The sequence below is a fragment of the Cloeon dipterum genome, chromosome X (genome assembly GCF_949628265.1).
Source record: "Cloeon dipterum chromosome X, ieCloDipt1.1, whole genome shotgun sequence".
NCBI classification, from domain to species: Eukaryota; Metazoa; Arthropoda; class Insecta; order Ephemeroptera; family Baetidae; genus Cloeon; species Cloeon dipterum.
The window spans coordinates 3,755,939-3,778,174 of record NC_088790.1 but is presented as its reverse complement, the minus strand read 5'-3'; the positions used below and the strand labels follow the sequence as shown (position 1 = coordinate 3,778,174).

Sequence of the window (22,236 nt, the reverse complement as noted above, 5' to 3'; positions counted from 1 at the left end):
TTGCAGTAAATATAAATTCATGAAATAATGTAATGCCGTAATTCGTAAAATCACAAAGGTGAGCGAATTTCGCTTTTCACGCAATCAGCATACGCTCCAGAATAAAAAATTGTTTTTTTTTCACAAGGGGAGCGTATTCGCTTTTTTTATTTTCCCACCGACGGACGAGCCGGCGAAATCGGTGCTACACCGGCCGGCACGCTTGAGTGTAGTGCGGGTGGCCTAGGTGGCGAGCGGTCGCGATTCGGCGCGAGCGACGCCGAGGGCCGTGTCTTGCTTGGCTCCCGGGGCCTCCTCTCCGCCGCCGCTGCCGCCTGCTGCTTCTCGCTCCTCAGTCGTGTTCTGCCCGGCGAACGGAGAGGACTGTGAGTGCACGTGCGGTGCTCGAGAACCACTGCTCAGCTGCTTCCTTGTCCAGTGTGAACTGCTCCAACTCGACGCCGCGGAGGCCCAGTGCTCGTGTCAAAAACAGTGCTTTGCGTGACTCGTGGTGCAGCCCAGCCGGCGACCAGCCCAACCCCGACACCCCCACCGGCCGGACGCGACGCCTGTCCGAATAAAGGTAAGAAATAAGAGTCTTGGACTCGGTCTGAATGGGACATTCTTGATCATCCAACGAGTTTTGACGAGCGATGCAGTGCAGTTGCACTCCTGAATTCCTGAGCGAATTCCACGTGCCTGGCATTCCTGGCGTTCCAAATTATGCGAATTTTGACACGTATGATAAACCAGGAAGCAGGAAGGCAAGGAAAGAAAGAATTCTCCTGAAATGAACAAAAATGTTTGCTCCTAATAATTATTTATTTTGTGTACACATATTTAAAAAATGATATTTAATATAAATAAATATTTTTGTAGTAAATTTCATGTGGATCATTTATCTTAATTTTATTTAATAAGCTCTAATAATCAATGGGATAGATAATATTTGTGAACCCAGTCCAAAGATCTTAAAATTAAAAACGTGACTAGTCCAAGTTCACATTTGCATCCACACATCCACAGAAAACGTATAAACCCCCTAGAAAGTCAGTCCTTGGGGGTGTGATGCTTTTGATTTACTCGCCACCCTCTGAAAAAAACTAAGTGAAAGTCGTGCGGGTGTCAAACACTTTTGAGTTCATAATAATTCTCGCGCAGGCTGAAATAAAAGCTCGGCTGCTCTGTACATAAGCAGGGGGTGAGAACAAAAGCTAGTCATGTAGCACCCCCGTCATTTAGCATGTCGTCTTATTACCGCTCACACCCACTTTTCGCCCCTGCGCACATTTTTCACCCCCGGCTTAATGAAATCGCCAAGCAGCAGAGGTCGAGGTTAAGCCATAGCTGCGTACACGCAAAGTAATCGTCGCATCACACATACTATATAATATGTAATGGCCGTAATGATGCAAGCAGCACGACCAGTGTGTGGTATTCTCCTTTGTTGTTGCTTTCGCTGCATGCCAATAATCATGATATTGGTTGTTTCTCCACTCAAGGGCGTTTACATTCAGAGTTTTCATGTGAACATATGGCAAAGTTGGTTTATTTGCCTCTAAATTTTATATACAGGTTTAGTTAAAATAGTACCATGAAGCCTCTGTTTATTCGGGAAAATGGAACAAAAATTGGTTTTTATTGTAGCTGCTTTATTGGCTCTGGTATTTTTTTTATTTATTGAACTGTTCCAGGCGAATTTTATGGTCCAATTGGACGAGATTTTACTAATAGTAGTTGCTTACAATTAGAGAAGGGGAAATTCCCGAAATTTTGGCTTCGTAAAAAACACAGAAAATGAAAGGTGAAATTTAACTATCAACATCTTGAAACTTAGCAACTATCCAATCTGAATTAGTAAAATGTCGCAGGTCAAAGATCAAGCTCACCTTTCGCAACATTTTTTAAGAAAATTTGATTTTTCTAGTTGACCCTTTGATTATTTCAAAGTTCCGAGCCCTTGAAATTCTGCTCAAATTTTACAAGTTTCATTGGTGCAATCGTTATATTTTGGCTACAATTTGAATTTTAAGTTAGATGAAAACCGGCTCAAAGCATGCTGACCCTCGAAAAAAATTTTTTCGTGTCTTAACTTTCTTGAGCACACTGAAGGTAACTAAATTGGACCATTTGTGGTCATTTCCAATCTTCAGGGTACGACCCTGACGTGACCCTGGTGTCAAAACATGAAAAATTTCCTAAATTATCGAGTTTGGTGTCATTTTACAGGTTTTCAACCATTTTAAGTTCAAATTTGGCGCCATAAATGCTATCCTAGACACTGAAATTTTGGCATTATTTAATCGTTTGTAACCTAAGTAGTTCTTGTTGGAATAATGTTGAACTCTCGAGCAGGACCTCTTTACAGAATAAATAGTAGTGTAACTTTGAAGATGTCAGTTCTTCGTGTTGTTGCATTTTTTCAAACCAATATTTCATATCAATGAATTCTGAAGAAATGTAAGTGGTATTGGTGAAATGAAATTTTTTTCCCTAGAATGATATATCCTTCGAAATTTTTGTTCTGCCAAGCTGGGGAAAGACCATCCTATATATAGGGGCTCTTTTGCAGTTATCAGAAGGAAAAGTAGCACAGCCACCCTGTCAGATAGCGTAATAAACTTAAGGCCAAAAGCCTCGTTTTCGATTTCTGGCCAAGGAAACTTGTGAAAGGGCAGCCGTGCGCTTTGCTTCCCGTTTTCCCGCTCTCACAAAAGCCGGCCGTCGATCGCAGCCGGAGTGGAAAAGCGCAGGGAGGGAGGGAGGGTCAATTTTCGCTTATGTTCACCTTTCCCCGGCAGCGCAGGCCGAGTGTGCAGCGCGGTTTAATTATAAAATCCTGCAACGTTCAGAGTGGCGAAGGAGAAAGAAGTAAATTCTATTGCGATGTATTCGTCGAGATAAACGAGATTTGTAGCCCTTTTATCTGTCGCAGCCCCTAAGAGGACGCGCCGGAGAGGGAAGGAAATCGATTGTCGGGTGAGCGAAAGGAGTCCCGGCCCCCGACCGTATTCGCACCCTGAGAAATGCAGCAAGGGCGCAAAAAAGAGGGCAAAAATTAATTTATTAGACGGGCGGGCTAGGCCCGAGAACCATCTGTTTGTTCTGGGCTGGCGAGTCGAGATAACAAAACAACTCAACCAGAAGGAATTAGTACATCCAGCGGGCGGCATTAGGGTGAAATATTGCCCGCGCTCCGTTGTTGCAAAAAATAGCCGGAGAATCTCGTCCGGCCCTTCTGACTCAATTGTCCTGCCCGCTGCTGATTGTTTTCCTTTTTTTGTTCTCCTTCAGTGCCGCGTTTCTTCCAAATTAGATTTGCTTGCTGCTCCAGCTAATTTTCTGTCGGCTTGCCAAGTTTCTCACCGCGATTCACCCCGTTTGCTGAAAATCGTCAGATATTCTGTAGCGATCGAAGTTGGGGAGCATGGACTGTTGTGTTTGTGTTTTATTTGTAGTTCTCTCTCTTTGGAGGAAATCCTTATTTAGCCAGACCGTAGCCGGAATTGCCCGAACTTGGAGTCTTAAGGGACTTCTTTTCCCTTCTGAATAATGAAATGTTTATTTTGCAAATTAATCCATGACCTCTTAATCTCCAAGCCAAATTTGAAACAAACATTTCTTTTTTATGAAAGGAATGCTGTCAAAGTCTGCTGACTTTTGTTAATCTTTCTCTAATCAAAAAGAAATCAAATGAACGAAATTTGCTGCTGAAAATTGGTTCGTGATCAAAAGTAATGCCATCAACATTCTGCTCTGAGCACCACGATAAAACTGCAAACGCGGTCTCCGATTTTTTTTTCCAGCGAATTGCCCGGAAAAGAGCAGCTTTGCGTAGTCATCGGAATTTCTGTCGCTGTCAATCACACCGGCTGGCGAGAGGATATTAGCGTAATGAGTTATTGATTTGGACGAATCAATCCCGAAAATATGCGGGCGGCGCGGTAACTCACTTTTGATGCCCCGGGCATTCTGCTGATTTTTCAAAATTAATCTCCTGACACGGATATATACATTTTTTTGTCGAGAGTACAATATTTTAAGAGAATTGAATTTAGACAACACATGCGAGACTCGATCCATTACGCTTTGTGCCGTTTGTCAGGCTGGCATATGGTCATTAGGTGGAGATTGCGGCCAACTGCTCAAACAGCCTGGTGCTAAACTAGCCAAATTGACCGCCGGCAAATCCATTACACGAAAGTGTGGACAAACGAGTGTGAAAACCGTGCCGGCCGTATTAGCTGCCACACATATAGAGCCCATCAAGTGACAAATTTGCCGGCATTAATCTGCGTTTCGCGTGAACCTGGCCTCACGAAACAATACATAACAACGAGGCTCACGCGCGCGTCGGCCGGCGGTTTTCATCTTCATTAAGGCTCGTCACTCACTCTCGCAATTATTCAAAGTACGCCGGCAGCTCCTGCGCCGGTGAATGTATACTTTTAATTTGCGAAAAGAGAGGATAGAGTCGGTCGGAAAGAAAGGCCGCCCGCCTGCTCATGCTCTGCTCACTCGCCGTCGTTGGCAAATAAAGGGAAACGCGCAGTCACGCTGCTTGGAAAAATATTTTCAAATCGCCTTTTAATGTGTTTTGACATCAAACACACAGGACACGGAATATTGGTTGGCTTGCTCGGTCTCTTTCCTCGACGCCCTCCGTCTGCTGGGCTCGCCGCCGGGAAAACTGTCGATGTGATTCGTTAGCAAATCGATCAATACTTGTCGTTTTTGCAGAACCAAAGTTATTTCGAATCCAAATTTTTTAAACAATAAATAATGATTGCACATTTTACATAATTAAGATAAAGCCCCCATGATGCGTTGGCCTTTTCGCAAGATCCAATAAAATTAGAGGTCTCAGCCAGCCGCACCAGCCGGTAAATTTTGGGTCAAGTGTGCAGCCGCCGGTGAAAAAGGGGCAAAAATCAAAAAGAGCAAGAGTAAAAATGGCTTCCAGGCCTTCGGGCCGTTCAGCACTATCCAACTTCACGTTTCACGTTTAAAATATTGTCAGCCGCCGGGTAAAAAATTCGGCTAAGCCGATCCTGACAGCCGCCGCCTTAAATCTCGTTGATGATACCTATATAAATAAAATTTCCAATATTTCAATTTGAAAAGTGCTGTTTGTGACAATTCCAGCACCAATCTGACATATTAAAATTCCGTATCACACTCACATTTTGGGAACTACAAAACGAAATTCGTTTACACATTGACACGAATTCTCAGAATCGATAAAATATAAAATTTACATACATCAAGTGAATTGGTGCCAGAAATATGTATGTACTATCCAGACACGTGTGGTGCAGGGAGCCTTGTGAAGTGTGTGAAGCATCCGCGAGGCTCATTTTCATACAATTTAAATTCACCCCATCCCGCGAGCAGATTCCGACGACGCCAGCAGAAAAGGGAAAGGGGGAAATTACGCTGAATCAAGGAGGCTCCTAATTAATTTATCAGTCGGATTGAGCTCCGCATGCTCGCATTTCCAAATACACACACTGCGCTCGTAATTAACGAGGACTAGAAGTTCTATTAGTAGGTGTTTTTCCTTCCGAGAGGGCTGCTTGCTTGCTTGCTGGTTGCTCTCTCGCAGCACAAATGAAATGCCGGCGCGCGCGGCTGCTCTTTTTGTTTATCGAACGCTAATGACATTATCCGCGAGCACTACATACATACTCCGGCAGATTAGAGCGCCGGGAAGAAGTGCCACCGCTGCTGGAGAAGCAAAACTCAAACACCGGCATGTGCACATACAAACTCGCACACGTTATTAGCAGTCATTACATTACGAGTGTTGCCAAAGACGCAAAGACGAGCCCTTTCGCTGTCATTAGCAAAGCAGGCAATCAACTTTAGTGTTCTCCATGGTAGCAATTAGTTAAGATCTTCACTGGAATTTCGCAATAATGAGTTATTGGGAGCGCCTGAGTTGTATAAAAACATTTATTTACTTATCGCATTTTATTATAAACACCAGCTGTTTCGTAACGCACCAACATTCAAATAAATTCGAATAAATAAACAAAATTTTTTTAATAGCTTCTATAGACGAGGCTGAAAAGATTTCACCTCTAATGAAAAATTAATTATGCAGGCTGCTTGAGAAGTCGTCCCGGAACGAATCTGTACAAATAGAAGACGCCCGATCCTATTCTTCATTCTTCAGTGTGGCTCTCTCATTCTCTCTTGACAAAAGTCAATATTATTCTTTCCCAGGGAAACGCGCACACACGTTACTGCACGCACATCTTGTGTCGCCGCCGCCGCCGCCGCCGCCGCGCCACCCACACGCAATTCAAATGAAAGTTTCGATGCGAATGTGAACGGGGTTTATTTGGAGTGCAACGCAAACAGGGCCGCCTTTCAAACAAGTTAATCAGATCATGTAACAGATGTCCCAGTTGCGTCTGCCGTCGCCAAAGTAAGTCCAGCCGTAAACCGGCGAGTCAACTTGGTGGTGGAAGGTCAGTCCGGGCCACAACTGGCTCCTGACCACAGCCACCTGGCCCTCCTGCTCGTGTTGCAGCTTCCAGGCTGCAATAATCGACAAGTTAAAAATTGATTTGTGTATACAATAATATCTTCACCTGGAGGAAAATCGGTCTCGATGGTGTTGGTGGAGTCGAGCAGGGGGAACATCACCTTGGAGCCGCGCAGGTCCTCAAAGTGGACGTAGGAATTTTGGTCGGCCGACTTGTCAAACGGCAGGCCTGTTTCGAGGGCGAGTGAGCGAGCACAAAGGGAATTGCAAGATTAAATTCGTGGTTGGACGACGGGAATCAGAAAAAAAGAGGGAGCCCGCATCACCTTTGAACATTTTGTTTTTCATGGTTTGGTTGTATGATCCAATCAAAAAGGCGCTGCGAGGGATAATGGACATTTCGTTGTTTATGACAACCACCGCCGCGGTCAGCCGGTCCTCCTCTTTCAGCCGAACTTCTTGTTGGTCCTAAAACGAAAACAAGTGTAGAGCTTACAAGGGAGGAGGGCGAAATGATTGCACAAAAAATATATAAATGCCTTTTGAGAGGAGTGGTCGTGAGAAAAAAAATTGCAACTATCTTTCTTACCAATGGGGACATGAAGGTAAAGACGTGGCTGGGAATGCCGGTGAACAAGGAGGTGCAGTCGTCCAAGAGCCGCAGGGCCTCTGGCTCGACCCTGGGCAACCTGACCCAGTCAATCAGATCGTGGCTGCGGATTTGCCGTTTGTGCAACATCACTGTCTCTAATAAAGTCGAAACTAGTTTCGCGCGGCACGTACCTGTAGAAGTACTTAACGTTCCTGAAGCAGTCAGAGGTGAACCCTTGGAGGAGGAAGTAGTCGTTGACGATGCCGCTGATCCGTCCCCAGAATTTGAGCACCTTTAGTTTGTTCTCGTCCCGCAGCGTTTTTATAGACGAGCATATCAGGATTTTTTGCTCTGAGCTGAGAAATTCGCCCTGGAGAAAGATCGTGTCTGATTGGAAGCTGTCCATTTTTCCTAGATACAATTTGCAACAATTGACCTGGATTGCATTTCTTGAGGATAACAACCGCTCTTGAAGTTCCAACAATAAGGAGTGATTGTAAAAAATTAACCAAAAAGCCATCCATTTTTTATTTTAATATGACAGTCTTTTAATCGTTTTATTTTAAGGAGGATTGATACTGCAAAATCCTAGAAAATGCTTGTTGCCAATTAATGAACTCGTCCCTTAGGATTCAGTTCAAATAAAAATTGACCTAATTAAGTAACACTGTAAATTTTTTTAGAAAAGTGGCTGCTAAGGTTGCATGCTTTTCAAATGGTGAGGACTGTTTCCTTATTTTAAATCCTATTTTATAATATCACAACAAAGAGTTTCCCTGTTGGACAGATCTTGACGAGAAAAATCAAAATCTGCCAAGAAAATTTGCTCAAGCGCTGGAAATTTTAGAGAAAATTTTTTAATTTGAATTTTTACTGGAGCAAGGTATATTTTTTCGACTAAAGCAAATTGTAAAACAATTTTTTTTTAGCTTATTTTGCATCCAAAAAATCTAATAATTTTCAACTGTCACCCTGTATTGATCAACTTTAATTTTTTAACGATCATTTCTACTCCTCTGCAAGATTCAAATAATTACTACCCATTTTCACTCGTAATCTGCACCTTCTTTCAAGTTGTTTATACCTGTCCCCTTGCCACTGTGGTCTTGGGCAGTGGGCACTTTCACGAATTTATGCTTGGCACGCCGATCTCGTGCGTGGAGAAAATGGAACGAAAAATCAATTAAAAGTGCGGTTGGCTGGCTGGCTGGCACAAGCAGCACGCATAAATTCGGGCAGGCCGGTGAAAAATGTTTATCGCCACGTCGGTGGTATGGAAGTGGCCCTCCCGGCCCCCCCGCTCTGCGCCGGACCCGGTCTCAAATGGATTAGCCGAAGGATGGCAAAAATGAGGGGAAGCGACTTTGGGCGCGCTTAGCTAATGCCACCTGGTCACGTAATGGGCTTATGGGAGGCCCCGGCGGCTCTGTATGGCACAATATCATTAATTTATGGCCGCACTAATAGCCCTGGCGAATTATTAGTATTGTGCACGATGTGCTGATGTGCCCCCCAAACAACACGAACCGACGCTAAAATAACAATCAGCCGAGACAGCGGCGTGACTAATTCAGTTACAGCACAAATTACGAGTTCCTCGCCTTTTGGCCAAGCACTTGATGATTCCTTTTGTGTGCGAGAGCCATGCAGACACGATTTGCGAGTGTCGATCATAAACTGAAAATCAGCCAGCTTTTTGTTTGTAGAAATTTAATTCTAACGCGCGCGTCGGTACATTTTTCATATAATCGGTGAGCTCTCACGGAACAGACGATAGCCGGGGGCCGTTTAAAATTTATCGCAAAACTTTGTGAACGGAACGAAAAGTGGAGCCGCGTTATAAAAATGAAAAATGAGCGTGCCGGGCCTCGCTTCAAAAAGCGCGGCTATCGCAAAAAGCGTGCAGCATATATGACCAAATAATAATCGCCCGCCGACATGCACTTTTCATTTCAAGGGGGTGTTGCTCTTGCTTGCAACCGTCCTGGCTATTAATAAAATAAAAAGGCAGCGATCCCCTCGCTATCAAAAACATTTTAAATCTCTGACTGAGCAACAACACATTCTCTCGTGTGTGTTCACACCCTCTCTTCCTGCGGCCGACCATAAATCTGCGAAAAGCAGCTCGCGCAGGGCGGACGAATTCCTCTTTCGGCCGCCACTCCCGCTGATTTTTAATACTTTATTCCTCATCATGTGGTTTGGCCGTTTTAATAAAGACGCGAGCGCATTATTTATTGCTATATACGCTGTGAGTGTGTGCGTAAACATCGTGCTAGACACACTATACTCTCATTCCACCTTCACCAAGGGCAATTTTCCTTTTGGATAATGGAATATATTCATTCTTTTTATTTTGAACCTTTTCTCAGCACATCTCGTTGGTTATGAGCCGAAGAATAACAAAAAATATTTATTTTTGAATCAGCTTCGCGCAGCAATTGATTAAAAATTTAACAACATTAATTATATTTTTCAAAGTATGAATTAAAAATTAAGGGATATGCATAAATAATTTTTTATGGTCAAAATAATCGAGCACAGAATAATCTGTTTGAGGAGAATAATTGGTTTGTAAACGTTCAGCATTTTAATTATTTTGCCAAAGTGCCATGAGTGAAATATTCGCTTGTTTCCCCTCCATTATAAACGATAAATCAAAGCAATTCCACGAGTTGACCGTTGAAATTAATGAGTTTTTTTTGTTTTGCAATTTTTAAAATCGTCCACCGGATTCTCTGTTAACACTGACCACTGGAAGAGGGTGTAACTCGCAGGAATGTTGAAATGAGGGTGTGGATCCCGCAGAAATATTAAAATAAGAGGTGTGGAATGTGTCATTAAGTGCGGGAAAATTGTGTAGTTTTTAACTGACAATGAGAACACCCGGGAATTTTGAACGGAGACATTGTTCCCGGGAAAATTAAAACAGGAGGTGTGGCATGTGATGCAAAGTGCGAGAAATTCGCAAAATTTAACCGATTTTTTTTTAGCTAAAATCCTTATTAAAATATCGATTAGCTGGTTTTCAATAAACATTAAAAAACCTATTGACTAGCAAAGTAAACTTGTGAGAATCTATAATTTCCCTGTATTTTTAAAATGATTCAAAACACATTGATAAAAAGCAAAATTTTAGTCTGATGAATACTATTTTCATTATTACACTTGAAGTGCGGTCTAAAATTAATTTTTAATTCTCTTAACTCTTAATCATCCACACATACAATGTGCTAACAAAGTTGTGTGCAAATCTCTACACATGCGTCATTCCTCATTTCACGGAACCCACATGCGGGCTGACTGAGAGATTGATTTATGTTTTAATTAAATGTTCCCCGGCGGTACATATGTATTTCATATCATTGCGCGCGTCGAGAGCGCGCGCATATGGGCCCCGGCCCGACACTCAGCCAGTTGGGAATGAATTGCGAATAGAAAAACTGCTCTCTCGAGTGGCTCGAGTGGGTGTCGTTGAATAAATATCGCGTATGCTGGAAAGAGCGAGCGCGAGAGACGGCGGGATATCATTTTTATTATTCAAATCTATTGCGCGTGTCTGCGCGAAAATGTGCGAATTAATTTTCCGCGCCGACGGGATCCTGCCAGCGTCCTTTTTGTCCGAGGAGAGCTTATTATCGCGCTGAGCGAGCAAACGCAAAAGGAACGAAAAAATGGCAATGCGCCTGCCGCGGAGTTCGCGTATGGAGCGAAAAGATCTCTTATTTCAAGCTGCGTGAATCATACTCTCGCAGTGCTGCTCACTCAATCTGAACCGAATCTCTAAAACGCATTAGCTGCTGCCATTTTTGATCGCTTTGCCGGCATAAAAGCCAGCTGAATAGTCTACTCCAATTAAGCGAATTTGGCGACTGAAAGTTTTCCACTTGATCAATCAAAAGAAATACACACGCAGGGAATTTGCTTGAAATTTAAATTGTCAAATAGCTTTTAAGGTCTGCGCTGATTTACTAAGGATGGATAGCAGGCCAAATTCTGAAAGGAAAAAATTAAATAACGCGCTGTTGATAGTTTATTGGCCCTTTAGCTTTTTATTCAAACACGAAAATTCAAGAAAGAGCAATTCCATGTATACCTTTCTGACGGCTGCAACTGCTGCCCTGATCAAAAATGATTTCCCATACGAGAATTCAGTTTGACTCATGCTCTGCGATTCTAACGTCTTTAAATTATTTACCATATAAACTGGTTGTAATACATTTTCAATCAAGTTGCTGATTAAATAAATTGAGCTGTGCCCCCGAACTTAATAAACACAACCCGCAATAAAGCAGTGCTCCATTCTAACCCCAACTGCTAATTGAATGATGAGATATGAACCCTCCCTGCTCAGATTCCATCAGCTTACCTGTACCACATCATCCCCATCGCGGCATGCCAAGCAGACATAGCAAACAACGGAAAATCTCCAAGGTGCACTGCATCCAAAACAACAGGCAGCGCAGCACCGTGTCCCCAGAAACCGCATGCAGTGAAAACGTGAGCAATAAACAATCGGGGCGCGGGCACCCCTCTCCTGGAAATTCCACCCCGGCGAAAGCTGTGTACGCTGTACCTGCTGCCATTGTTGTATGCAACCCTTCTTGCTGGAATGGAGCGTGCAAATATAAATCACGCTACAGCGGCTCGCCCGTGAGACGCGAGACGTTCTCATTCGCCAGTGCAAATATCAGTTTGTTTGCCAGATGAAAGTAAAAACAGTGCGGTCCCTTTCCTCTCGGCCTGAAATTACGTTTTATTTTACACCAGAGAGCTCTGCTCTTAATTAACAAAATTATTCTTTCGAATTTATGTTCCCTCGACGACTACCAAAATTTTATTGAAGGCTGAAGTAATAATTTCGTTTTGAAAAATTGTCAGAGACTTGAGACACTTTATGTGACTGCAATGAAAATATTTTGGTATCGCGGCGTCCAATCAATTTTTCATGGCGAGTACGTTTTTGTGCCTGCGCGACAGGCAACAAAAGTCCTGAAATATGAGAGACGGCCGGTGTGCCGAAATATTCCGAGTTTGCTGGTCTGACTGTGTGTGTGTCTGCGCTTATTTATCAGCGGGAGAGAGAGAGAAAGAGATGGAAACTCCGCCTCGATATGTTTTACCTTGGATGTGTTGGCTCGAATTAGATCTGCTCGGATAAATCTTGCGTTCGGCGAAAGCAGCCGATACCCTGGATTAAATTTATATTCGCGACCCGCTCGTACGATCAGCCCTCTTTTTTATTTTTTTTTACACTCTTTAAATCGTGATATCGACATACGTATAAATAGGCGGCTGGCACTTCGTTAAATATATAACCGACCTTGCGTAATTCATGACACACAGGGTCGCTATTTATGCGACAAATAACAAGGCTCTTTCGGCCTTTTCAAATTCACGCAGAGGCAGGAAAAATATATTTTGCGACACCGCAAGTTGGATTCGCAGCAACAGCAGCAGCAGTAGTAAATCCCCTGAAACCTGGTTACCATTTCGGAAAGTGTCCTAACACTTGGCACGGCTCAGATGCAAAAAGCAGGAAGTCAGAGAAGAAGAGAGAACTATAATAAGAAGTATTCGTGACTGTTGACCTATGGGTGCACACACTGCGCAAATAATTCCCTGGCATCATTCCACGGTGCCCTTTCACACTCAAATGTTTGGGTTTTCCTTAGTGAGCTTTAATTCATTTAAAGACCGTCTTTGACGAAGTTTCTGAGCACACCAATCGACTCTTGAGAATCGAAATAGGTGAAGTTAATTTTTTTCCGACCAAAAAGTGCAGCGCGACGTGCGCAGCACAAGTAGAACTATTTTTCGCGCTGAACGGAAAAAATATCCACCTCACCTAATTTGACCCTCAAGAATCGATTGGTGTTCTCAGAAACTTCGTCACAGCTGATCTTTAATTTTTATACAGTGACATGGTCAAAGGAAGACAGGGAATGATGATAGGGAGGGAAAGACGCTTGAAACATCTCTTTGGCAGGATAAGAAAATTCAGAAGGCAATTAGGAAACTTTATGCAAGACAGACCACGATAAATAGGTTCCTTTAGCGTACGTACAACCCTATGCATCCTGAGGGCTAGGAATGCTAAAACGGCTCAAAAAACGAAGAAAAGAGACCAGACCCATCATGATTCCGACTGTACAACCTTTTTAAATTTGCGACGGCAATGATTTTTTGGATACACTCTCTGATATCTCTCCCTACAGGACCCATTCTGCGTTAGGCCACTTTCCGGCTGCCCCCTTTAGTAGGCAAGCCGCGTCAGACGCCGGGGTGCGAATGGCTGCGTGCATATCTCACTCGCAAGGGCGAAAATTAACTTTGCGGTGGTGGATTATCTATATTGGCTACGCGACCGCAGCGGCAGCAGCAGCAGCACGATGGTGGGTGGGACACGGCCGTCCGTCCGGGGCCAGTCGGTCCGTTGGTTGGCGAGCAGAAACATACAAGCCAGCAGCACTTGCCTGACACGCGATATCACTTACATTTGCATCTCCAGTTAGTTGTTCTCGCTCGTATATATACGGTTTGCGGCCTGGCCGGCCATAGGCAGGCCAGGGTGAGTGTCAGCTGCAGCCGTCGCTGCTGCGGTCGCCGCGCGTACATACAACTTTACACATATCCACGGCCGCCGCGCGTGCAAAGCCCCGGGTGAGCCGAGGAAAACGTACAATGCATTTCGTCCCACTCACAAAGAGCTAGAACATAGAGAACAGGCGAGCTAGCAAGTTCTGTTGCGGGTTCAGACCTTAGAGGAAAGTAATTTCAGTGATCAAATGAGTATAAATATGCAGAAATAAAATCTTTTTAGGTTGATTAAGATGATCTTAAAATTGATTGAAAAATATGACAAAATTTTACCAATTTATTGCGTAAAAAATGCAAGGAATGAATTTTTCTATTTTTTCCCAATGAAAATCTAAAATTTGCGGTCGGAGTGATCAAAATTTTATCTACAGAGCAAATTTTTTCTTTAAAATTACCATTTTCTCCCTCAATTTCTCTCACAAATTATCTCTGATAATTTTTGAAGTCGAGGTCGTGAACAAATAATTTTAGAAAATTATTAAAAAACCGAGGTGCAAAGATTGCCAGCAAGAAACAGGTAAAAAATATAGAAAAAAGCGGGTTTTACAACTGCACTGCATTTTTTGCAATCCTAGAGCGAGCAAAATTTTACTTCTCATGTTTTTGCAATGGGCAACTGTGGAGCTGTAAAATTTTGCATGCCAAATGAATACCGCCCTCGGGCCTTTATTCCGCTGAATTAAACTGCCAGCGAAACCAAATCTTGCTCTTCTTGTTAATTTGTCCGCTTTGGTCAGGACCAAAGTTTTGAGAGTTTAATCAAACTGTCCACAGTCAAGATAAGCTTCTCTGGTGGGCGGCCTTATTTCTGCGACCCTCGTCACGTGTCGCTCCGAATAGAACATGAGCATGGCTCATTCTCGGTGCGGTCTGCACTATCCGATGACTGGAATCCTCTGCTGCTGCTGCTGCTGCACGGAATCGAAAATGCGATTTACCCGTCTATGCGCACGTGACGCCAGCAGTTTTATTTGTTTTGAAAACCGCAAGCAAGCGAGCCGAAATCAAATTAGCCATTGCGCCGGTCCTTCTCCCCCGACGGCTCGCGGTTTGCCGGCGAAAAATCAAAACGGATCGTGCTGCTTTTCTTGATTCGCGCGCGGCAAACAAGGTTGGCTCGTTATTTTCATTTTATTTGGCGTGCCAATTCGGACGTGCGCCTTGCCGTGGGAGCGCAAATTGAATTTCGCGAATTTGATCTGCCTGCATGCGGTGCAGGTTTGTCATGTGTGCTTGGAGCCAGCCAGCCAGCCAGCGACTCTGCCGTCGATATTTTTCTCATTTTATATTTGGTAGTGCGCTCGCTCCGCTGGAGGACGCCCGAGAATTAAATCATGCCAGCCATCCAACGGGAGTGGGCATTCAGCCGGTGAATTTTTTTACCCAGCCGCAGCACCCATGCCGCCGAGTGTGGGTATATTGAGGTTTTCAATCAATATATCAAGCAACACTGGTTTCACTCCTATTTTGCATGGTCAAAATGAAAGAAATGCCATAATCAGCCTATTCAATCGTGCCTCATTAAATGTTAAAAGATGAGTGAATCACGACCGCTCAAACAAACTGGCTTGTTTGGAAACTTATCACTATATATGCCCACCACCTCCACCACCAAACGATGCTATTCAACGCAACAGATTGAATAGACCCGAATTGGAACAAATTATATAAATCACTCTTCCAACCTCTGATACGTGTTTCTAGAAAGAGATAAATGCCAGACATGAATATCGACGACTGTCCAAATTATTTTCGGAGCAATCCTCAGTGTTGTCAAAGAGGGTTTCGCCATTTCTATGAAGACTCTGTAAATTACAAGGAATTTGTATTGCAATAATTACAAAAGAAAAAATATCATACAGACCAATTGTGTACAATCAAGAATATTTAGCATTGTTGACTTTAGTAGTTTATTTGTGAAATTTAGCAACAGATTTCGATCCCTCTCGTTGCAATCTATTCAATGTTCGAAATTGGGAGGAAAAATTCCCTAAATTGTGAAATAAATCGTGATATTACAATAAGGAGACAATAATTTATGCTCGCACCTTGATTAGCATGCAAACAAAAATATTTTGGACTAATTTCTAAAAACATTTAGTCCTTTGAAAGCATTTAAAAATTGGAACATACGTTTAGAGGACATAATCCAAGCACAAAACTAATTCTCCATTCTCTCTGTCCCGTCTGTTGCAGGTAAGAACTGCAGGATTTGCATTCTTCTCTACCCGTCAGCTGGATTTCCGCTGAGCGCGCGCTCCTTTGTTTTCATCGCGCCCAACAAGGTCTTTTGCGAGCGACGAGTGAGTAAATAGACAGCAAGCGCGCGCGCGGCGCCTATTGTTTGTGACGAGTTCCCTGGGAAGGGTTTGCCTTAATTTGGGATGTTTCAATTTCCTCCTCGTCAGATTTGTCTGCAGCCAGTTTTCCCTCTCGCTCGTCTCGTCTCAGTGCATTGGAGCAGATTAAACGAAGCGCGCGCGGGGCGGCGCCGAGAGTAGTGCGCGCTTTTGATTTCCCAGGACGGTCTATTGTCCTTAATGCCATCACGTAATTAGGGCCCTCTGCACACTTGATCCCTGTTGGACTCGATTTACGCGGTGTCTGCAAGGCAAAACACTCGTCGCCAGGCCGAGAGAGCAGCTCTCGGGCGCCCGGCAGACGTACAACTGCACTGGCTTGTAAGTCCATTTCACAACGGCAGGCGGTCACCCGGCACCGCGATACTCTTACGCATTCTTTCGTGCTTGTCTTGGTTGGTTCGTGTAACCTATTTCTTCGCCCTTTAACAACGGAGGTTAGAAGAAAACAGCTCATGCGTTGTCTCGTATTGCGTTAGGGTCGCTCTCGCGGGATGTTTTCACGATGGAAGATAATTTACTTTCCGATTGCCGGATTCTTAATCATTGGAGCTGTTATTTTTAGACAATTTGTAGATGGCTTGAAAGAATTTTTTAATTATTTAAAGTGCGTAGTTTGCTTAAAATATTTTCTTCAAAGAAAACATTTTACCTTCTCTATTTTAGAGTACGTTTTTAGATGTATTATAGAGATTTATTTGCATTTTAAATACAAAAATATTGAAAGCTTAGTAAGATAAAGATGATTTGCTGAACTAACTAGTTAAGCACAATGATTAGACCTTCGGAACTTAACCAAAAATTAAAACGTTCATTTTTTGACAACTTTTCCATCGCCAAATCTCGGGTTCTAACCATCAGAATTTCAAAAACTGCACACCGTTCGACTCGTCTCAACCTCCCCTAGATGGTCAATGGGTTTTGGGAATGATATGATGGCCCACTAACCCCAATTTGCCTCTTTTCTACATCCGTAATTAAAATTTATTAGTAAACATGCAATTAAATTTCTATTTATTTTTATTTTTAAACTTTCCACCCTCTCATAAGGGTAAACGGTGGTAGTTTGGGGTAGATTTTAATTAGCTTAAAGAGAGTTGTGATCAGTGAACAAGTTTGCTGAAAGTGAAATCAATGCGATTTCCATCGATATTTCAATGCGTGTGGTGGAAGGGGGATGAGGGTTGATCACCCTCAACGCCCTTTAGCTATCTAGGGGTGGTCCAGACCAGTCGAATGGTGTGTAGTTTTTACAGTTCTGACTGTTAGAACCCAAGATTTGGTGCTTACAATCTTGGCAAAAATGAAACAATTTGTGCCCATCTCTTATATAAATATTGAAAACGTTAATAAATTACGAAAAATATGGTCCAGAGCGTTCAAATAGCCTAAAATTCTGTCAGGACCTTAGTCATGATTCAAAGCAACAAGGCTTATTATTTATTTTTAAAAGTAAAATCATGCTCAAAGATCGTTTTATGCAAAAACAAACAAATTAAACGGTTTGTAATCACTCTAAGACAGTTTTGGCAGATTTAGGCGGTTTAAGACGACTTCAAGTGTGGTTTAATACGCTTTAAATTACATGATTTGTGTTCATTTAACTGTCCCACAACGATAAAGAATAAAAATTGACGACTGTCTAAAGTTCACAACCCTTAATTAATCGGTTTTTCAATTTTTGGTTAGAGTCAAATTTAAAGGGTTCAAAAATTAAAGGGTTCTTTCGACACGCCCATAACGGTTCGACTGAATTTATCAGAGCAACCTACGCTTAACCTAAACAAACCAAACAGGGATATGTAGTAATTTTATAGCTTCTAATTTTTAATTAATTATAGTGGCTGTTATTAACGCAGATACTGAGACAAGTTTTATGTCGCAACGCGTCAAGCAGTCAGTCTTGCATGCCTTTTAATGCAACTCTGTGTGTTTGCTGCTGGTTGGATTTAATGGGCCGCTTCCACTGTTTGCCACACATGCGATATACAGCTCAGCAGAGTCCCGTGCATTATTGAGCATCCCTCGCGTCAACACACAGCTCTGGCTAATCAATGTACTCGCGGACTATTTATTCGCATTTGCACTCAGCATTATCTGGAGCTAGGCGCACACCGGCAAAAGGATTACGTCGCGCATTGACAGGTAATTACTTACTAATTCAACCTCACTGTGTCGGCTGCAATGAGTGATGAAGTGCACGGGCCGCGCATTAAACACGCTCACACGTCGCGCGCATCCCACCAGCAGGCAGATCATGCGGTCGAGGTGTGAAACGCTGTGTGCCGCTGAAATTATCTCGAGTGGACAGGCGTGCTGCGTAAAACAAATAATAATGAGCTCGCCGATGCCATAAAGTGCAGCGCGCAACTGCTGCTTCTATTGCCGCGGGACTTTTGTTTTCAGTCGGCACTTCTTAGCACACCGGCCGCACACTCAAACACGCTTTGATAACTGCAACGAGACGACCACTTTAAAATAATTGCACCGAGCTGCTTTGTAGCGCAGGTTAATTGGTCTCTCGTTGGATGCACACACCTTATCGGCGCAGGCTGTTAAAGAGGAGTATTTACTCGGTTTAACTCTTACTTTACTTTTTTATTGCTTGCAAATGGGTGGAGTAAAGGTTTATAAGTTCAACAGGTAATTATTTATTTTTTCTTTAAAATTTAATCATTTTCCCCTGCAAATAAAACTCTGTGAACACTCATATCTGTTCTGTCAATCATGCCTGGCAGCTATGATATTTTTTATTCGTTTGCCCGGCATGACATGGAAACCTGTTGAAAAGCCCAGTTTTATGGGGCTTGAAGAGCCGTCAAAGTCAGCAGCCATTTGTCGCCGGTGATGCTCACGCGAGTTGCATCAGCACACCTCGCCCATCTCGTTACGCATATCAGAGCACGAACGAGTGGCATATCCTGGCCGGAATGACACGTATAACAATAATAATAACGCGTGAGCCGGCTGGTCTGCTCTGCTCACAGTCAAAAAGCAGTAACTGTACACTATATATATATGCCGGCCGGCGAAACAAAGGTAAATAAGGGGTGCATTCGAGAGCACCCCTACGCCTGTTATTATTGTTACACACAGCGCACAGCATCAAAAACACTGAATGTAATTTTATTGGCAATGTTTAGGCACCGGAAGATTGTTAGTGTCTCCATGGCAACCACCAGGGTGGCAAAATGAGAGAGAGAGAGAGAGAAAGCCGACGACACACACGAGAGAGAGAGAGAGAGAGAGAGAGAGAGAGAGAGAGAGAGAGAGAGAGAGGAAGAAAGAGAGAAAAGCAACCCCCTAACCCGCTGATATGATTTGGAGCGATGCTGTCGGGGTTGCATAATGCGACGGGGGTTACTTACAGCATCGCAGCGAGAGTAAAAGCAGTGATCGTGCGCGCGCTGTCGCCGCACCGCCGCTGTGCCTGCTGTAAAGGAGTTGGTATCAGCAGCAAAACAGCTGCCTGAATTACGACACCGTAGCTCTTTCTGTCCTCGCGCTCAACCCTTCTCCTGAGCGGATGAGATTTCGGAGAGAGATCCTTTTTCATAGTGGCTCGGTAGACAGTTTAAGATTCGCTTGGCTGCAGACGGCGCGGCCTGTTAGAATCGCGGAAATGAGACTTGTCTCTCGTAAAAGAATGGCGGGTGTTTCGAAATTGGCAAAGCATCCATCTCGTCTGCGGCAGCATCCGCCACTTTACCCCTTAGTTATCTTCACCCAAGAATGCGTCTGATGCGCAGGGGGCGTGCGTTTTCGCTCGTCAAAGGGTTGCTTCAGCGCCCACACGCAATATTCGCCCTGCAGCGTGCAGGCATCATCGATTCTAATTTAGATCCTCGCCGGAGATATATAAAGTGAGGCTGGTGTGCTCTGCAGCGATTTTCCGCCCCGCCAAAAATATACTCACGCAGGCAAAAAGCCGAGAAAATATACCATGGTCTTCGACGAGCGGCAAAATGGTTTCATTTCTGCCACATTGTCGCTGCTGCCATTACCAAGATACATACATGTGATATTATATCCTGGGCGCGTGGGCCGCCCAGCAGTCTCCTTTTTTCTGCTTTTGTCGGAATCGTTATTGACATAAATGGCATTTGTGGGTTGTTCCAGTTTATCCAGGAAGATCAAGATTTTGTCAAATTAATTTGAAAAGCCGACGTCTTTGACAAGTGCGTCGACGTGTTGAATGTTTCGAGTTAAAATGTTGCAAAATGTAATCAGTCAGCAGACAAGCGCAATCAATTTCGGCGCAAATTGAACATCATTTTATTCGCAGACAAGGACAACGCGGAGGAGTTTTGAATATATTAAAAAGGTCTGCGCTTGTCAGAATCGCGCGCAGAGACCGCGTGCCTCATTCAATTTTCCGCTCGTTGCGCTGATAAAAAGAATTGAAAGTCCACAGCACATACTCGCATTAAATTTAATACACACAAAGAGCGCCAGGGTGACGCTGATAAAATTAAATTAAAACCGCGCGCGCGAAATGGTGTCAACTGCCAACAGAGCGCTCGACGGCCAGCTATTTTATCAGATCCGCCGAGCGGGACAAAAGTTTGGGTCCGCTCCGCTGATCTGATTAAAAGTGCAAACAAAAAGCAGCTTGTGGTCCGATCTCTCGCACACACATTCACTGAATTGAAAACGCTCATGCAGAAAAATTGATTGGGAAGCAAAAAGGGCACTTCTACTCATTAATTAAAATCAGTTTTTTGTTATAGCTCTGACAAAAAGGCTGAGATTGTAAATTTTTTGCGTAAAACAAAGAGAAATTACTTCCGTAATGTTTCAAAGAATTCAAGCACACAGAGTGGCAAAACAAAACCTTCATTATTTTAAATGTGCAGTGGTACTGTTTTTTTATTTTTCAATATTTGCCAGTTTCTTGCAGGCAATGTTTGCACGTTAGTTTTTAATAATTTTCTAATTATTTGCTCATGATCTTTGGCTTGAAAAATTGCCAATGGCAATTTGAATGAAAAATCTGCACAGTTGAGGAAATTTTGACCACTGATCCGACCGCAAATTTTAGATTTTCACAGGAAAAATTGAAAAGATTCATTTCTTGCGCAAGAAATTGGTAGAAATTGAGTGGTAAAACCGCAGTGGTGGAAAAACTGGGTGGTATTAAGCAAATGCAACCCTGCAAGCACAGCACCAACTTTTTCCCTGAGTTTGGAGTTTGCAAGTTGAATATATATCCATGCTCTTTTTTCCTCTTTGATCACAAATCGCCGGCAAATCAAAGCACATCGAGTTCCAATAGGGGAATAAAGTATATATTGAGTTAATTAATATCCTTCAGTTTGCAAACTTGTTAGCAAAGTCTTCTTTTGTGTTGGAGTTCATAATTGGGATTTCACTCGGAAGTCCAATAAAAGCAGCAAACACAATTGAAAATAATAAATCCAGCGGGGAGCAAGCACTCAAGTTTTTCAACCCGCTCGACGGAAATCCAATTAATAGGCGGCAAACTTTTTACACAGCGCCTTTGTCAACTGAGAGAAAAGAGAGAAATAATCAAAGCACCGCTCGGCCTTTTTTGTTTGTCTGGTGCGAGTTGTCGAAGAAGAGAGCTAGTTTTTGCGCCGTAAAGCTGGAAACAAATTTATTCCGAAAAGAAAAAAAAAATGATTCCACACCCAAGCGGGCAGAATGTGAGAGCGATCGACTGCCGCTTTCCCGGCCGGGTTGTTGGGCGGGGGTGCGTGCCGGCCGGCCGGAGAGTCAAAAGAGGCGCAGAGAGATTCCTATCTGCATGCAGCGTCTCTTTTTCACCCAATATTTAATTAAAGACACTTCATACACAACAGCACACGACGAGATAAAGGCCGCAGCAGACAAAAAGCATCGCAGGCCGTAATGAACCAGCGTGTTGCATACATTTCGGCGCTGTAATTGCGATTATAATAAATTAAAACAACACTCATCACGATCTCCTCGGGTCATGCGGCATAAATTATGTATGGATCATCGGCGTAGCGTTTTTCTTTTGCATCGCGAGTCATTAAACGTGTGGGCTGTTTGTGCACAACACTTTGTGCATAATTATCTGCAAAGCCAGGTGAGCCCCGGCGAACTAATGAGTAATCGTGTTCGAGCCTAATTAATTAGACCTTGAGTTTGCTCCCAACAACGAACGGTCTCGAACCTCAGTCAACACGTCCGGGCCGCTGCTGGATAATATGTGGCTGGCTGGCTGG

General features: G+C 43.4%; 2 protein-coding genes across 8 annotated transcripts in view; one reads left to right on the top strand and one right to left on the bottom strand.

Annotated features, from left to right (window-relative positions):
* The first annotated feature begins 330 nt into the window (after nt 1-330).
* The window catches only part of Sema2a (Semaphorin 2a), a 300,390-nt gene continuing 278,484 nt past the window's right edge, over nt 331-22,236 (top strand). For all 5 annotated transcript variants that reach the window (XM_065496354.1, XM_065496353.1, XM_065496351.1 and 2 more), the window contains exon 1: nt 331-562. The gene's annotated coding sequence lies outside the window, so the exon portion shown is untranslated. The remainder of the gene's footprint in view (nt 563-22,236) is intronic.
* On the bottom strand, nt 6,306-18,298 carry Rsph9 (Radial spoke head protein 9). 3 transcript variants are annotated; one of them, XM_065494855.1, is made up of 6 exons: nt 18,182-18,298; nt 7,256-7,434; nt 7,062-7,185; nt 6,799-6,940; nt 6,579-6,701; nt 6,306-6,525 (listed from the first exon to the last, which is right to left on the bottom strand). In XM_065494855.1, the coding sequence occupies exons 1-6, from the start codon at nt 18,281-18,283 to the stop codon at nt 6,368-6,370; spliced, it is 828 nt and encodes a 275-aa protein (XP_065350927.1). In that variant the 5' UTR covers nt 18,284-18,298; the 3' UTR covers nt 6,306-6,367. The 3 variants fall into 3 exon arrangements, with proteins under 3 accessions (XP_065350927.1, XP_065350928.1, XP_065350929.1); XM_065494856.1 differs by lacking the exon at nt 18,182-18,298 and adding an exon at nt 7,501-7,599; XM_065494857.1 differs by lacking the exon at nt 18,182-18,298 and having other exon boundaries at nt 7,256-7,494.

Bases quoted from the DNA above. Each gene is read 5' to 3' on its own strand.
- Rsph9 (XM_065494855.1), bottom strand. From the start codon at position 18,283: ATGATCTGCCTGCTGGTGGGATGCGCGCGACGTGTGAGCGTGTTTAAT. The intron at 7,435-18,181 runs GTAAGTAATTAC...ATCTTTCTCCAG, and splicing joins GACACAGTGAGGTTGAATTA to GGCGAATTTCTCAGCTCAGA. The intron at 6,702-6,798 runs GTGATGCGGGCT...CCCTCGAAACAG, and splicing joins GAAAAACAAAATGTTCAAAG to GCCTGCCGTTTGACAAGTCG.